This window comes from Dipodomys ordii, unplaced genomic scaffold (assembly GCF_000151885.1).
Source record: "Dipodomys ordii isolate 6190 unplaced genomic scaffold, Dord_2.0 Scaffold53, whole genome shotgun sequence".
Lineage (NCBI taxonomy): Eukaryota > Metazoa > Chordata > Mammalia > Rodentia > Heteromyidae > Dipodomys > Dipodomys ordii.
In genome coordinates, this window is record NW_012267269.1 from 919,198 (window position 1) to 937,698 (window position 18,501).

Sequence of the window (18,501 nt, forward strand, 5' to 3'; positions counted from 1 at the left end):
ATTGGGACTGGGGGGGGGAGGGGGGAGGCTGGGAAGGGATGTGAAGGATAAACAAAGGAGGAGGCTGCAATGCTTGTTAAGAAATGTATGCATTATCCTGCTCATGTAATTGTAACCCCTCTGTACAGTATGTTCACAAATAAAATAAAATAAAATAAATAAAAAAAACAAGTCAGGTGGAGTGAATCTCATCTGAAATGCCAACTACCCAGGAGGCTTAGGCAGGAAGATCATCCTGGGCAAAAACATCTATGAAACTCTATTTTAAATGTATCTAAAGCAAAAAAGGGTTGGGGGCACATGGTCATATGTGAGAGCACCTGATTAACAAGTACAAGGCCTGAATGAAATTCAAGTATTCCTAGAAAAAGTCCAAAAACTCAAAATCCAAAGCTAACAGAATCAATGTGTTAGACCTGTATCTTGGATATATTTTCCCATATTAGCCAACATGTAAGAAAATTTTCTAAAGAAAATGTCTTCCATTTTTAGTTAGCCAGCCAGGTGAATAGACTCTAGAAAAATCAGATCCAGACTTCCAGAAATGATGTCTCAGGTGAGGTGACCAGTGAAAACAATTGGACATTGTTTTGGATAACAATGCTTTCTATCTATATCTAACTACAATCTGCAAAGTTAATTTCTGCATCCCTTTACACTCAGCATGTTAGTGTGTATATCCTGTACATCTCCAACTCCTCCCCCTTCAAAATGTTAGTAAAATGAAAAAGCACTTATCTACAGGAAACTTATGTGGGTTATCATAACAACACAGAGTACATTTAATTAATCACACTTCCTTTTATATAAATGTCCATGTATGGTCACAGAGCAAACTGAATTAAATGAATACTAGTATTGTGGAAATGAGAACAACTTTAAAAAGTAGTGTGGTACAGTGGAAAGTTTTGATGATTTCAGTGCAAATTTTAAAAATCAGACAAAGTCACCTATGATTTCAACGAAATACTTGAGATTTTAAAATTAAAACTCTCCTAATATGTAGTTACTGTCCACAAAACATTTGATGCTCAAAAATAGAAAATATGTTATATCATTCCTTGTACTTAAATAAAAAGAAAACAATTTACTTACTTCTAGATACTCTCACAAGTTCTGATACATTGAAGACTCCAGATTTTACAAAACTATCCTCAAGGTATCCTGAAAACAGATATCAAGGGAAAAAAGATCAACACAAGCAGGAAGTGAAACAATGATTAAATCCTAGAATTTGATAGCTTTTAGACCAAAGGTTAGAACAAAAGCCACGAATGTTTATAACAAGGACCAGTAAAAGCAAAACTCTAATGAATGTAAATTATGCTTGTTTGAACAAAAGTAAGAAGTGTAGATGCAAAACAAGTTCCAGGACATTTTTTTCGTTAACTCTCTAAATGTATGCAATTGGGGTGGTTTATTTGCCATGTCCCACGCACAGAGAAGGAAGGTCTGGGACACTCACTGAATGCATTCTGCCCTGCTGCAGCACCTGGTAGGCTAAAGCCTACCCATTAAAAGGGTGAGGGGGAGGAGAAAAAGGAAAACCACAACCACAATTAGCGCCTTGTTGGAAATACTTCAAAGATCTCTTGAAACCACTGTTCTTTCACAAATCCTACCCTGATTAAAGAAAAATGAGCTGTTGTTACCAAAACTCCTACCCTTGTTCCAGGGTCACCAGGAACACAAAGCAGAAGTTGTACACACAGCAAATACGTCTTCGCATCAACCTCATTCTGTGTCCTTTTAATATACCTTGCACAACTTCAGGGCTTTCCATACTCTTGCTACTATGTCTTCAATTCTCATTATTTGAAGAACTGGAAATTTCATTCAGCAAATGACAGGGATTCAGGCCTCTAAGTATGCCACATGCTTATGTGACCGAACACAGGGGCCACAGTGGTCCACATTGCAGAAGCCTGAGAAAGTTCAGTTGTGTTTAGTAGCTGATCTAACTATATCCAGCACATATCAAAAATATCCTTCAATTCTCATGAAGGTCACGGGAATAGAACTAGGGTGTCGAGAGAGAAAGTGGCTTAGGAGACTGGATATGGTTTATTTGGCTGCCCTTAGAAGACAATATAAAGGGTCTAAAAATCTTGGAATTGAAATACTTGCGGGGGGTGGGGGGAGGGGACAAAGGGTAATGCTACAAAACCTGGCAATCTTGTTAGATTTTCCAGAGCTTTAGGGATGACCAAGGGATTAGATTCAGGTCATGGAGGTGAGGCTGGGTGCTTTAGCAACACAGAACATTTCAAGTCAAAGAGCTGGAATCTGAATCCCGGCCAATTTACCAGTTATGAAATCTTGGCCATGTTATTAGACCTCATTGTGTCTCAGAGACCTCATCTACAAATTAGAGATAATAAAATCACCTACCTTATTGGGTTATTATGAAAACCAAGTTACATTAAAAAATATAAAACCAACCCACAGTAAGCACAATACAAATGTGAACAATAATTTAAGATTAGCTAGACAGCCAGTACTTAGCCTTATACTGAATTACACACTAAACTCTAAATGGGCCCAAATAATTGGTAAATTCTTACTTAGAAAATTTACTGTAACAAAAGCAACCATATTGCTTTTTAGCCATATATCATATACATGATAAAACCATTCACTGGCATCACCAGACCTGATAGGAACCATTCACTCCAATCATGTAGGAATCATGTGGGAATACTATTTCATACCCACTCATCCCTACTCTTTAGAAACAGAATGAAAAAGGAACAAAAAAGAATCTACAAGGTCTCAGTGATAAAAGCTAGTCTCATATTAAGTCCCTACTCAAAGAACATATATGATACACTTTTCAAATTTTATAAAATACTTTAAATAATTCTAGGTATGGAGGGTGTGACTCAGTGATACACTTTTAAGAAAGTTCTTGAGCTATTAATTCCTTACCAGTTTTAATCAATTTCAGTAATTACTGAGTAACTTCTATGTAACCAGCACTGTACAAGGTGCCTAAAAGTTGTAACTACAAACAGGATACTTGACTCGCTTTCCTGAGTTGAAAGCAAAGATGTGTTTTTAATTTTCCACATTCCTGTAAGTTATTACAGATAAACATATTTCATTTTAAAGAAAGAAGAGCTTGCTATACTTTATTTTACATATGGTAAACTTGGAAAAAAATAGTAAATAGCAAAATATTATTTACAAGTTTTAACCTCATCTTTTGGTAGTATACAGATACCTTGTGTTTCCCCTGTAGCTCTCTCTGATCAGCTGTCTTCCTTCTGTATATCCCTCTCAACTGACTCCATATACTACTACTCCACTCTCTCTTCCCCAAGCTTTCTCCAAGACGCAGAGAGAAATATCTTCTTTCCTCTGTACTTAAAGCACACCTAGTTTATATTTATTTTACACTTTACACATTCAGAATTTCCAAGATATCTGTTTTCAAGTTTTAAATACCTTATTGGATTATCAACTCCTTTAATTTAGAGAAGTGACAGGGTTTAGTTCATCTCTCTATCTTCCTCAATAACAGACTCACTGTCTATAAGCAAAGTAACTACAAAATCAATGCAGAACACAAATTTTGAAAAAAAAAAATTTTTCTTTGCCAGTCCTGGGGTTGGAATTCAAGGCCTGGAACTCAAGGTTGGAACTCAAGGTCTCTGAGCTCCTTTTTGTTCAAGGCTAACACTCTACCACTTGAACCACAGTGCCATTTGGGCTTTTTCTGTTTATGTGGTATTGAGGAATCAAACCCAGGGCTTCATGCATGCAAAGCAAGCACAAATTTTAAAATCAACACTTTAAAACAACTGGCACTGGAAGTATCTCAGAACCCACTGCTAAAATACAACCCACAGGAGCCCCACTGGGTTCCACACCTTCATGGAGCATAGGGACAGTAGACTGAAGGAAGAGTTCCCAAGGACCAGTGATAAGGCCTATTGACAAGAGCCAAAAGAGCTGATGGGTGGGTGGGAATCAAGCAACAGAATAGCCTGGGGTCTATGGTGGCACCTTCATGCACCTGTACACATGGCACTACCTGAATAATGAACAAGGATTACTCAGGAGTGGAAAGGAAAAAGGAAGAGATTGAATAGCACAATACTTGGATGGAGACTAGTGCTTGTTGAAACATGCAAGAGACAATACTTGAGGACTCTGGAAAAATAACTGGAGAGAAATCTTGAAATGGGTCACGAGCCTTACAATAGTACAGAGGGAGACTCAGGGAAAAGTCATTAACATAAAACCACCTGTCCCCTCCAGGCTTCAGGGATCTTTAAGAAACAAGGCTCTTACATGTTTCACAGATCATTGTAAATCTCAGAAGCTGATACAAAGGCCAAGGATCTTAACGCAATCTGAAGACATTGAGATAGTAAATTCCCTTCATCTACCAAAGGAAATATGCGCATCTTTGAGGAATAGCAGCTGCTTAATGGTTACTGAGCAATATCACACCACAGCTTAAGCCAAGAAGAAAAGAATAACTTTGCATTTGTGCAATGTTGTATTTACACTACATGTATGCCTTAAAAATAAAAATAAAACTGAGTAGGAAATAAAGAGCTTCACAAACTGAAAAGTCTCAAAGGCAATATCAAATTATATTATTTTACTTCTTTTTTTATTCTTCCCAAACAAAAGCCACAGTAAATCACTACTCAGAAGTTAATATAGTGTTTAACCTCTTTTACAAACAATAACAGAGGGACACAATGGCATATCTAACTGTTAATATCTCAAATTATAATCAGCACCATTTGAATGTTAAACAACATTTACATAGAAAATCCAAAGGAAGACTGATAACACTCATTTCTATGGTCTACAGTGTTCTATTCTTGAAATTAAAAAAAAATGCCAAAAGGAAAGCAGTTATTAAATTCATGAATGCTGTCTTCAAGTATCTGAAGGACTGTTAATGTAGATGGCGGATTACACTTATTCTGCATAGTTCCAGGAGCTGTTTAGTTGGCTCAATGAACACATTTGTTATCCAATGAGAAAAGTCCTAAGAAGGAATGTGGAACTGTGAAAGTAATAATAAGCAACACATGTCCAGCTATTGTGTGGAAACTTTCATAGCCATGAATTCATTCTTCTCATGCAAATTATCCTATGAGATGAGGTGTTTTATTGCCATCTCACAGATGAAGAAATTTCTATCTACAGAGCTAACAAGTTACACAGTGGCTTTAAACACCACTGCTGGATATAAGCATTGTCACTTGGGGTGGAAAACTTAGAAAAGCACTTCTGAAGCCGTTTGGTGACTCAAAGATTTTACTTTTACTCTGGGACACCTTCCTATACCCCTTTTCTTATATTCTTCCTTTGAGCAGAGAACAGGTGGACATGATTCCAATTGTAAATGTTGCTCAACTCATGAAGAGATGGGTTTACTACACACTAACTTTTTGTCAATCTTGTAACATCCACATCTAACCCAGGAGATTTTCTGTGGTGATATTGTAAAACATAGCTCTCGTCAATTTCTTAACTCATCTGACTGTCCATAGTTAAGGCTGGGAACGTAGGGTATGTGTAGGGTTCAGAGAGATCGTTAACAGGGATGGAAGGGCAGACATTGATTAAGATTCATTGTACTCATAAATTTGCATGATGAATTGAAAGCCTTTTGAACAACTACTTAAAGATAATAAAAAACAAGGTTGGAAACCAATTATGAAATAGAACTATTAAGCGCTGCAATTTTTCTGCAGATTACCAACCAATAGTCATGGTTAATATTATAATATTAATTTAGAATTGCATTTATCCCTCAATACAAAATGTAAATCCCTGGTGAAAAGATTCAATGGTCCTGGGAGGCAGAAATTTATCAACTTTAACATAATCTGATGGCTTAATAGGTTCCAATGCTTTTTCAGTATTTCTTTTGTTTATAAAACTTTTTCCTGCATCTCTAATAGATAAACATATCTAATAGATAATAGTATCTATTATCTCTACTAGATAAAAATATGACTGAACTGACCATTACACAGATATAAACCCATGTCAAACTTCATCAAATTGCAAGCTTCAAATATGTATAATTTGTTGCATTTCAATATTAATAAGCTACAAAACTCTTATTTGTTGCATTTCAATTACATAGTAATAAGCTACAAAACTCTTATTTTTAATGACAAGAATTCAAAACAATTTTATGTTTATAAACTCAAACCCTAACTTTTTTTTCTATTAGCATTACCTCTTTCTGTCTAGAATGGGTAGTTTTTGAAAAGTATAATTTTTATGAATACATGGATATTTTATGTGACCATTTATTTGAGTATTTTCTTACTGTTTGGCATTTTAGGTTTTTTCCTATTTAAAAAAATATAAACAGCACTGCTATTAATGTCTTCACACACAAATCTTTGTCAGCACTTCTCATAATAATTTTTAGACTGGAGTTCCCAGAAGTGAGATTCCTAGGTCAAAAGGCGTAAACTCTTACAGTTCCTAGACACTTTCAGACTAGCCCAGACAAAGTTAGCAAGACCCTGTCTCAGAAACAAAACAAAACCTAACTGTGCTGGTAATATAGCTTAAATCCGATGCTTGCCTAACAAAGACAAATCCAAAATTTAATCCTTAGTCCTGTAATTAACAAAACGGAGAGGTCTGTCTGGGTAGGCCACAAGCATATCCATCATTCCACCTCAATGCAGAGTAGCAGGGATGTTCCAAATTCAAGCAGGAAAATGTCATTACATAATGCTATCATTTTTATTTATATAAGAAAAAGCTGATTGTTTTCAGATACATATGCATTAGGTCTTTGTAAAGAATGTTCAAAAATGGAACATTTGAAAGAACAAACATTAAATAGATAAAATTAGAAATTATGAAAGTAGGAATATTTTATCCCTAATATTATTGTGATTATTTCTGGAGATTCACATTTTTGGAAATGATGCTGTGGCTCAAAGTGGTAGAGCACTAGCCTTGAGAAAAAGAGCTCAGGGACAGTGCCCAGGCCTTGAGTTCACGCCCCAGGACCACCACCACCAACAACAACAAAATCATACAGATTCACATTTTTTAGAAAATTACTTTCTTGCTTTTCTTTCCCTATCACTTAAAAAAATTCACTTCTTAATTTTCTCTCTTTCCTTTTTTAAGTATATTAATTACAAAGGGATTTTGCCCTGGTATTTCACATGTGCATATATGATTTTGATCAGATTCGCCCCTTTCATTGCTTTTTTTGCCCTGCCTCCAATCTCCTCTCCACACATTTTCAATAGTTTTCAGTGGGTTTCATTATGTAATTTTCTTACATTCAACACAATGTCCCAGTTTGTTTTTGCTTTGTTTCTGAGACAGGGTCTTGCTAACTTTGTCTGGACTAGCCTAGAACTCATGATCTTGCTTCCACTTTCCAAGTAGTTGAAATTACCATGCCTGGATCAACGTTAATCTTCTAATATTAATTTAACTTCACTTTCTCATTTAATATGAAACACAAATTTTTGATGGTGATTACAATAACCCAAGAATCAGAAATTAAATACAACATTTAATATATACCCCAAGGTAATCTTTATCTTTTCAGATTTTTACATTCATTAGTGCAGATATTTTATAGTTTACTGAGTTATGTTTATTTTATGGTATATCAAATTATATGTGTGCCTTTTATCTTGACTATGGGTATCAAAGACACACCTCCCTGAACCAGAGGATAGTACTTAGAAAGGCTCTAAAGGGAGACTTGCAAGACAGGCAGATAAGATTTAGAAAGAAAATAAGATTTAGCTATTTTTAAGGAATATACTTATGACAAAATTACAACAATAAAGAAAAGAGAAATGGCCAATAAATAAATACGCAAAGAAAAATCAGGCAGATTCAAGCAAGCAGTGTTAATTAGCATTGGCTAAGAGAGAATTTAACATGAATTTTAATGAAGAGAATAAAAATCACCATGAATGGGTGGAAAGCACGATTAACAAAGACTTTCTGTTAGTGCCCTGTGCTCATTCACTGATGAACCTCAATGGCACACCACAGAAATCAGAAGTATATAAATAAAAACCTATTAAAATACAAAGCAACTTGGTAAAAAAAAAAAAATAGAATCACTAGTAGGAATCAGAAGTCAGTGAGATGTTTAAAATCTCTTTTGGAAGATAAATATAACTATTAGATTATATCATACAAAATTATCTATCATTTATTAACATGTCCATGAAACCTTAAAAAAAGATCATTATCTTTAACTAGACACAATTTTAGTCCATCTTTAAAATGGAGACTTCCTGAGGTCATAACCTTTCTTTCAACTGTGACAAAGAAAATTAACAGTAAATAATAAAAAGTGAGTAACACTCTAAACCACTTGTAAACAAAAGACAAAACCAAAGTAAAAATTATAAGCTAGATAGAAAACAATGAAAAGTAAAAGGCGAAGCAAAGGGGAATTCTTTACCAAGAAGAGAAAAAAGACAAAAGGAATTATTTACCATAAGAGAAAAGGTGAATAAAACAATCTAAGAAAAATTGAAAAGACACAATTAAAGATAAAAGCTGAAATTAGCTTTTAGGGAAAAAAAACTATATTAGCTCTTAGGAAAATATTTTAAATGATATATAAAACAAATAAAATTCTCCAAAGAGATCAGCAAGGCAGAGAAACCACTTGCAAGGCTGCTTAAAAAAGAACAAGAGAAAGCAAAAATATACAAGTATAAGAATTAGAAAGGAGACATAACCATCAAAACCAAATACATTAAAAGAATCATAAGAGGATAACACATACAACTTATTGACCACAGCTCTGAAAACTTAAATGGGCAATTACTTGGTAAAATAAAAGTAACCAAAATTGCAAAGAAGTGGAAAACCTGAAATAGACCAATTACCCTAGTGCAGTGGTTCCCAAAATTTGCTCAGCATTGGAACCACCTGGGGTTCTTGAAACCAATTTATGCTTGGCTTCCAACCCAAGCTATTCTGATTTAATTCCTCCGGGGTGAGACCTGGCTATGAGGGCTTTTTTAAAAGTTTCCCCAAATGATTCACATGTGTAACACAGTTTGGGAACCATTATGCTAGCAGTGAACCAGTAGAACACAAAGCACTGGCACATCTTCGTAGTTTCTTAAAACCGAAGAACAGGCTCCACTCCAGACTCTGGAACCAGTCTGCAGCTTCATGAGAGCTGCAGGTGACTCACGTGTACTTTAGAATCTGTCAACTCTAAAACAGAAGAGAAAGGTGATTAAACAATCACCTTTGGAGACAGCACCAAATCTAGATTGGTACACAGATGGATTTTATCTATCAATCCATTAAGTTCCAACGTTACTTACACCATCTCAGGCCTTTGAAAATGAAAACATCCTTCCTAAGTTAGAAACCTCTCAGGCTCAAGTGTGTAACCCCAGCTATGTGGGAGACAGAGACCAGGAAGAACGTAGCTATTTTGACAAATAAACTGAGAATGCTGATATTTGCCTGTGATCTAAACTATTCCAGAAACAGAGATTGAAGTTTCACAGTCCAACAGCTGTTCAGGCAAAAGCTCAGATTCCTATCTGAAAAAATAATTCAAGCAAAACACAATAAGGGAATGACTCCGGTGGTAAGGCACCTACCTAGCAAAGGCCAGGCCTTGAGTTCAGAACCCTTTACATGGCGAATAAACATGGCCAACAAGCTAAAAAGAATGCCTACCAAACCAGCTCTACATTAGACAATGGCCTAATATCCACAATTTGCAGAGAGTTTAAAACATTAAACTCTCAAAGACTCAACAACCCAATTAATAAACGGGCTGATGAGTTAGTTTTCTCAGAAATAAAAATGGCTAACAAACATATGAAGAAAAGCTCAAAATCTCTGTCTATAAAGGAAATGAAAATGTACACAACACTGAGATTCCACCTGACCCTCACCAGTTAGAATGGTCATTATCAAGAAAACAAACAATAACAGATACTGGTGAGGACATGGTCAAAAGGGAATCCTAATACACTGCTGGTAGGAATGTAACCTTGATCAACCACTCTAGAAAGTAGATTTGGAGGATCTACAAAAAAAAAAAAAACTAAACATAGAATTACCCTATGAACCAGCAATTCCACTCCTTTGAATTTATCCAAAAGATTACAAACCAGACTACAAATATACTAAAGCCACCAGCACAATCGTGTTCATTGCAGCACTATTCACCATTGCCAAGGTATAGAATCAACCTAGATGCTCTTCAGTAGATAAAAGGATCAAGAAAATGTGATATACATCTATCTATCTATCTATCTATCTATCTATCTATCTATCTATCTATCTATCTATATACACACACATGTCATACAGTCACACACACATGTGCATGCACACATAAAGGAATTTTACTCATCCATTAAAAAGAAATGATACTTTATCATTTGCAAAGAAATGAAAAGGCTTGGAAAAAATTATGCTAGTAAAGTAAGTCATGCCCAGAGAGACAAAAGTTGCAATTAGTTTATAAACATGTAAGTTGGGTGGCATGCAAGTATACACAAATATATTAACTGAAATATGATAGATTCAAGGGAAAATTCAACTAGTGTAATTCCTTAGAAAGACAAAGTCAAAGTTCAGCAATATAAATACCAGGAAACAGGTCTTGAAAAGAGTAGGATGAAGTCAAGAGGAGCAGAATAGATAGATGAATGAAGAGAAGGGGGAAATGCAATCAAGAATTCAATGTTATACATTACAAAATCAAGAAAAGTGAGGGAAGGGGTAGATTTGGAGGAATGGGTGAGACTGTTGAAAGAGGTAACTGATCAAGACACATTATATTCATAAACTGCATTGTTAAATGGCAACTCCTTTGTGCAGCTACTTACAGATAACAGTAAAGATAACCATAAAATGTTCATTGCATTTTTTAAAATAGCCAAAAATAAACAATGGAAATAACATGCCTTGTCTTTGTTTCGTTTCAAGTCATTAATAAATAGTTTGACTTTTTATTTGATTTTTTGATGATTAAAAAAATCTAAAATTCAAATATTTTATCTATCTTCTTATTCCTGAAAATACTGTGGTGACATGTTTAAGATATAAAGCATGAAGTAGGTAGAGAGATGTCCGTAACAGGAACAAGAATTTAAAGTATTTCAGCAAAAAACAGGAGTGTGATTCTAGTTCTGTTTTATGAAATAAATGCAAAAAGAGTAAAAGTCTCTGAAGAGTAGCATGTAAGTCAAAAGACCCTAAAAGAATTTCAACTAGATTTTTCTAAGGATAATGACATGATTAAGTTAAAAAGTAAGAAGAGTTAAATTTCCACACCCAAAAAAATATTTGATATAGTGACACTTTCTTTTTTTTATATAGTGACACTTTCATAGTTGCAAAAAGAAAAAATTATACTAGTGGATTTGCCTAATGTCCATAAGCCATATTTTTTCAATCTTAGGAGGTAGAGATTAAAACTTAAATAGCTAGAGAAGTATCTATATAAAATTTTATTCTGTTTTCAATCTGTTACTGCAAAATTGAACCCTCATTTCAAGTATTGTACTCTAGTATGAAAGCAGGATAGAAGCTGGGTGCCGGTGGCTCACGCCTATAATCCTAGTTACTCAGGAGGCTAAGATCTGAGGATTGCAGTTTGAAGCCAGCCGTGGCATGAAATACTGTGAGACTCTTCTCTCCAATAAACTACTCAGCAAAAGCCATAAATGGGGCTGTGGCAGAGCGGTAGCCTTGAACAAAAGAAGCTCGGGTACAGCCCTCAGACCCAGAGTTCAAAGCTTCAAGACCAGCAAAAAAGAAAAAAAAAGTGGGATGGCCTTAGTGCTTTCATGTGTAGGGCAGTAAGTTCAGCAAGCTTAACTTCTGCATAGTGCAGTGGGTTTAATCAGCTTAAGAAACACAAAGATACATGGCTAAAAGAGTACTCAGTAAGCCCGGTACTGGTACAAGCTCAAGCCTGTATCTTAGTTACTCAGGAGGCTGAGATCTGAAGATCATGGTTCAAAGCCAGCCCAGTCAGGAAAGTCCGTGAGATTCTTATCTCCAATAAACCATCAGAAAAATGGCAGTTGTGCCATGGCTCAAGTGGTAGAGTGCTACCCTTGAGCTGAAGTGATGAGGGACACTGCCCAGGCCCAGAGTACAAGTCCCATGACCAGGAAAAAAAAAAAGAGTAATCAGTAAAATACTGCTTAGGCCAACCTAACCTAAGGGATATTTGTAACTTTATATGTGCAGGTTATGACCCTCCCCATGGGGAATCTGGACATTTTCAACAAAGAAAAGTATGTTACATTAACATCTTTTAATAAAGTGTAATCTATGTGTGCCCTCTTGAAAGTCTTCGGAACTAGGTGCAATAAAATGCATTAAGGGTACCAACAACAAATTGTTAAGAGTTATTTAGACTCTCTGGGACATCATTTAGGGCACCACAAAAACGTAAGATCCAGTTGTGATGGTAAGAAAAGCAAAAACTTGAATAACAATCTCTACCTTATGAATTTTTTTTGTTTTGTTTTGGGGTCTGGTCATGGGCCTGAACTCTGAGCCTGGGAGCTGCCCCTCAGCTCTTCAGCTCAAGGCTAGTGCTCTACCACTTGAGCCACAGCACCATTTCCGGCTTTTTTTTTTTTTTGCTTATGGGGCCTGAGGAATCGAATCCAGGGCCTCAAGCATGCAAGGCAAGCGCTTTACCACTGAGCCACCTTCCCAGCCCCTCTACCTTATGAATTAACTAATGCTTTCCATTATACTGTGAAAAAGGGCACTTTTCATGGTATTTAAGTTATACTGTGGAGTACCAAGTTGGTCCCAATCTGTACAAATGAGTACTTGATACTATCAGAAGTTGCTATGGAGCTGTAGCAACCACATTAATGAGGTGGGGAAAGCTTTCTTCATCACTGATCTGATCCAGTTCCTCAGAAGCTCTTGTTCACAATCTCCACATTCATCCCAACTGAGCCTCTGGTCACTCAAGAGTCATGTTCATCATCAACTCACCCTCTGTCCATGATCCCTCCTTCTAATAGCTGCAGCTACTATGTTCACCCAAGGGAACCAGGTATGGTATGCAATACTAGTCTGCCAGTAGACTCAGACTTGAGCCTGATGATGGGTCCCAACATAAAGCTTTATCTTTACAGAGCTTAAACATAGAAGCCAAGTATAGACAGGACATTTTCATTCAGCCATTTCTTATTTCATCAAAAAGCAATATGCACTAATGAACTGTTATTATTCATCAAAATTGGGGAGATCAATTAAGGGGGGAAAGTACTAATCCTGAGTTAAAATTACTACTGACTTCATCTTTGGATGTATGAAAAAAATTAAGTTTTAGCCTGTATTTGTCAATAACTAGTTGGGAACCTGTACAACCTCTTTGTGGTATTTTTATAAGTAAACGAGTTAGATAGAAATCTATAAGCATGCATATCTAATACTTCTTAAACAACATTTGAATGTATGTATGCAAAAAGTAAACAGAATGATAGGAATAAATTCATCATTAAATATTATTTATTGGAGAAACATTTGCAAAGGCTTGAAATATAAAACAGTAAAACAATGGAAGCAGAGATCCAGTATTTGCTTGGGGAATCAAATAAGATTCTTGCAATGGATGAATATTAAAGAAACAGGAGTTCATATTGTCATCGCAGCAGAATAAAAAGCATATCACATACCACATAGCAGAAGAGAAAGAAGGAGATCTGTTGTCAGGTGTTGAGCAGAATTTTAAAGGATAACAAAGGATACAAGTTTGTAAGTAGGGAGCCATTAGGGCCCTTTAAGCAACTCAACTTTACGTTTTACTAAACATGTTCCTATGTAAGATGAGACAAAGGAAAAAAAGGAAGGAAGAGAGGAAGGAACAGAGATTGAGAGAGAAAAAGAGGAAAGAAACTAAAACAGAAAAGACAGTAATAAAATTTTTCTACAATTTCAGGCAAGAAATAGTGTTTGAGCCCACGTGAAAACAGTAGAGTTGAGAAGGAGTAAATTCAAGAAACTTTTCAAAGTAAAGTATGTGGAAGACAAGTGAGGGTCTCTTCTAAAGAAATTGTGACCTGCTCTAACCAAGGGGTTCAGGTAAGCATCTGGTGGCTTTAAGACATTTTAAACAGGGGGAAAAGTGATTTTTGAAAATGCTAAATTTGACTTACACATGAGATATCTAGAAAAACATGTCAAAAAAAGTAGTTGAAAATGTAGACTTGAAACATTAAGAGAAAGATTGGGTACCAAAGATTTACATTTAAAAATTACATATCTTAAAAGCGTAACAGGTACTAAAAACACCTAGAGTACTAAAGTCAAAAATGTAGTTACAAAGAGAAAAGAAATCACCAAATAACTGACAGGCAACACCAATACCTGGAGAGTTACTCGTTTTAAACAGACTATGGTCACCTAATTCAACAAGTACTCAAGAATATGCTAGCAGGAGCAGGCTGAAAAGGAACCACTGGGCACCCCCCACACAATTAAAAGTCACGGATTTAGAGAATCACTTCAGTGGAGACAGAAGCTCAAATACAGGAGATATCAGGATGGGATTTCTCTTATACCATAGAAAACAAGAGAGGTGAGAAACTGGTTGAAGAAGTTTCAGTGAGAGATTAATTGTCAAGAAGGAGTCAACAGAAAAAGAAAAAGATAATGAGGAGCTAGAAAAAGTAAAGTACTGACAAAAGTTTCCAGAGGATGAGGAAGGTTGGTGGCCTCAGAAAGAACCCCATTAAGATGTAACTGGGGAAAATATTCATATAATGATCTTGCAAGGGTCTAATAGAAAAAAAAAATCTTGCCAGATCCCCACCCCCAAAAAAACCCCTCCAACAATGTATTTCTTTTCTCTTTTCTAAGAATATTAAAAACTATGTAATGGAAGTCCTAAACTCCCATTTCCTGCATGGGGAGTAGGAAATGTTTCTCCTTCTTTCTACTATCATCTTGCTATTGAACCTTCTAGCTCCAGCCTACCATATCCCTAAATCTTATGCTCTCCTTCCTTTTTATCTTTCTACTAAATTTCTTGCTCTGCCATTAAAAACAAACTAAACTTGTTACCAAAAAAAAAAGCATTTTCTTTTTCTTTTGATCCCAAAAGACAGGCAATAAAATTTCCTGTTCCATCAAGAACCTGGAAATAGCTGGGCACCTACCTGTGACTCATGCCTGTAATCCCAGCTACTCAGGAGGCTGAGATCTAAGGATAGTAGTCCCAAGCCAGCCTTGGCAAGTGGGCAGAAAATCTCCCAATTCCCTCCTCCCCCCCACATGTGAGACTCATCTCCAATAAGGCAGAAGCAGCGCTGTGGCTCAAGTGGCAGAGACTAGTCTTGAGCACAAAGACGCTCAGGGACAGTGCCCAGGCACTGGGTTCAAACCCCACAACTGACCAAAAACAACAGCAACCACCAAAAAAAAAACAAAAAACCTGGAAACATTTAAATCTCCTAGTCTATTCTTCTGTTTTCTATTCTATTTTCTTTTTTTTTCGGGGGACCCCCCGCACAGGGTCTATTCTATTTTCTATTCTGTTCTACTTTATGCAGCTCACCTTCACCTTGTCCTGTAACTTTGCCAAGGCATTTCATTTTAAGTCAATGCATTTGTATTTAGATTCAGAGCAAATGACATTTCGTGCAGGAAGCTTTCTTGATCAACCCAGCTGGAGAAAAAGTGTGACAACAAACTCTTCACTACTATCAAACACCTGCAAGTCACCAGGTGTGCTCTTGTATCTGTCCCTCACAACTGACATGAATATAATGGATTTTGCTGAGTTTCAGAGAAATTGGCTGATTGCTGCTTCTTCCCATGGTCCTCAAGATCATTGTGAAAGATGGAGCATTGATTCAGAGGAAAATCTCATTCCAAAGTTCACACTCTTTCCTGCCACCACGCTTCTTACAACTCTTGCAAAGAGTATTTCACAACTTTGAACTCTGTCATGACACTTGAATAGTAGCACTAAGTAATATTTAATTTTGATCATACATACAGATATAATATTCTTTTTTGGATGAAAAAAAATGGGAAGAACAATGGTTACTTGTAATTCACCTTAAAAAATCTTTCTAAAGCATTAAGTCCAGTACCAGAGACATAACAAGTGCTCAATAAATAAATAATAGGTAAAATATTTACATAGGGCTACCTCTTATTGAGTTGTTCATGATTCTTGGTGTAGCATGGTATTTATCCCCAGCTTCCCAGGGGTAAATGCTCCTAATTTTGAGCTGTTCAATCCATACCATCAATGTCTGGGTTGTAATATTTATTTTTTTCTTTTTTATATATTTTTATTGTAAAGATACTGTAACAGAGGAATAACAGTTACATGAGTAAGATAATGAGTACATTTCCTATCGGGCACTGTATAACATTTAATTCTGACCTTAGCCGCCAGTGGACAATTAATATTAGTTATTGCCCGATATGGTAGGTGACTGAGAAAAACAGGGGGAAATCTTTTTCTCTCAGGATCTTCTGGGATATTTCTAAATTGTCTTCTTTTTTTTTCAAATTAAATATTACAAGTAATCAGGCTAGCTCCACAGTAAAGGCTGGGCAGGGTGCCAACTTCTGTGTAGACCAGTCTTTGAAGAGTAAGTTATATATAAGTACTCAGAATGTTGCCTGTAAAAAATAAGTAGCTGAGGGCTATGCACCCTTCTGGCTTTTTAAGAGTAATTTGTGAACAGAGCACTTCCTTCATTTTATCCTGTTTTCACTCTGAATCCTGTCTTAAATTTGAACATTTAAGGACTTCATTGAAGTTAATGTCTTCAAATGAGTAGGAAGATAAAGAAGAAAAGTATTTCTGAAACAAAATCTGTTAAGAAAAAAAATCCTTTGATATTTTTTGACTGGCACAGACCTCATTCTTAAATTACTTAAAAGCTTTACCTACGATGTCAGGTCTTAACCACTGTTAGCCAATACTTTCAGTGTCTATCTATTTATACTTCTATGAATAGAAAGCTTGTTTATAGTCTATTGCATATTTTCAAGTGCCAAAGTTTAAAATTACTTTCAGTATCACTGAACAGTGCATTTTCTCCCATTTAAAAAAATCTTGATTTTGATAGATGTAATAAACAAGGACATGAGAAGATTAATTAAGAAGAGAATGGGACATGATTTCTCAAAATAAAACTAAATGTCTTCCTTTCTTTGACTCTGTACCATATTCTAAGAGAAAACATGATTTATGATAATCTCTGAAAATTTATTTTTCTTCAAAGCAAAGGACAAAGAAAAAATGTCTTTTTATTTCCAAACTTCTAAGATTTGAACATATAAAATGAAAAGTTAGATAAACCTGGGTGCTAAGGATCCCAACAGGTGGACACTACTACTGCAGGCATAGAGCTGGTTTGCTTAATGATTATTAGATATTTTTACAATTTTCATGACATCCATCTGTTGGCTTCAATTTTAGCATTTATAAAAACAAAGAGATCAACCTTAACATTTTTCTGATTTCAAGAATTGCTTAAGTCTAAGAGAAGCATGTTGCCAAGATTAATAGACCTTCCTAGTTTAATTTGTTCAATTATTTACTTAGTTCTGTTCCTGTTTCAGAGAGAGAATAGAAAGTGATTTATCTGCAGTATACAATATATGGTCCTAATAGATCTCAGAAGTTTGTCCAACTATATGCAAATGCTCAAGCTTAAACAGAGCACTTACATACTGAAAGGGGAGGAGAAAGAGGGGGAAGAAGAAAAGGAGAAAGAAGAGGTGGATATGTCTAAATCTATGTTCTAGTTATGGAATTTAAATACCTTAAAATTTTACATCATAAAATCTGCAAAACCTCTCAACATTTTGTTGTTTTATTACCAGACAAGGGAGAGTTTCCTCACAAAACTAAGAGCCTTTCCTAACTCCAAAATGAGACTTTAGTTTAGAATTGATTTATAGGCAAAAATCTGACTTTTAGATTGCTTTGTTTTCCTTGGACATTGTCCATTCTAGAATTGAGCAATGGATTTAGTTTGGAAAATCTAGGAGATCATAGTCCAAGGAATGTGGAGACACAAAATAGTGAAGCAAGTCAAAGCTAATCATAGTCCAATCACACAATTCCTAAAAGTAGCAGTGGAGTTTTGAACTCTTGGAAATAAAATTTTATGTAAGTCCACATCCCTAAATTAACAGTTTGTCAGTGTTGCTAATTGTTGACAATAGTTAGGAGAAACTCTTGTACTTTTATTACTTAGAAAAGATTAACATCATATTCAAAAGGAACTAAATGGATATAAAGATTAATACATGATTCCATCATAAGCAAAGGAAATGTGAATCATTTAAAAGCTGAAGTGGCCTAATGCTGTTGAACAAGATAGCTAGGTCATGCCATTGGGTATCATCTGATTTTTTTTTTTTTGGTCTGGTCGTGGGGCTTGAACTCTGGGCCTGGGCACTGTCCCTCAACTCTTCAGCTCAAGGCTAGTGCTCTACCACTTGAGCCACAGCGCCACTTCCGGCTTT

General features: G+C 35.7%; 1 protein-coding gene across 6 annotated transcripts in view; it reads right to left on the reverse strand.

Annotated features, from left to right (window-relative positions):
* The window catches only part of Nfib (nuclear factor I/B), a 226,094-nt gene that overhangs the window by 70,950 nt on the left and 136,643 nt on the right, over positions 1-18,501 (reverse strand). For all 6 annotated transcript variants that reach the window (XM_013020813.1, XM_013020811.1, XM_013020810.1 and 3 more), the window contains exon 4: positions 1,096-1,164. In XM_013020813.1, coding sequence (XP_012876267.1) covers positions 1,096-1,164 — 69 coding nt within the window. The remainder of the gene's footprint in view (positions 1-1,095; positions 1,165-18,501) is intronic.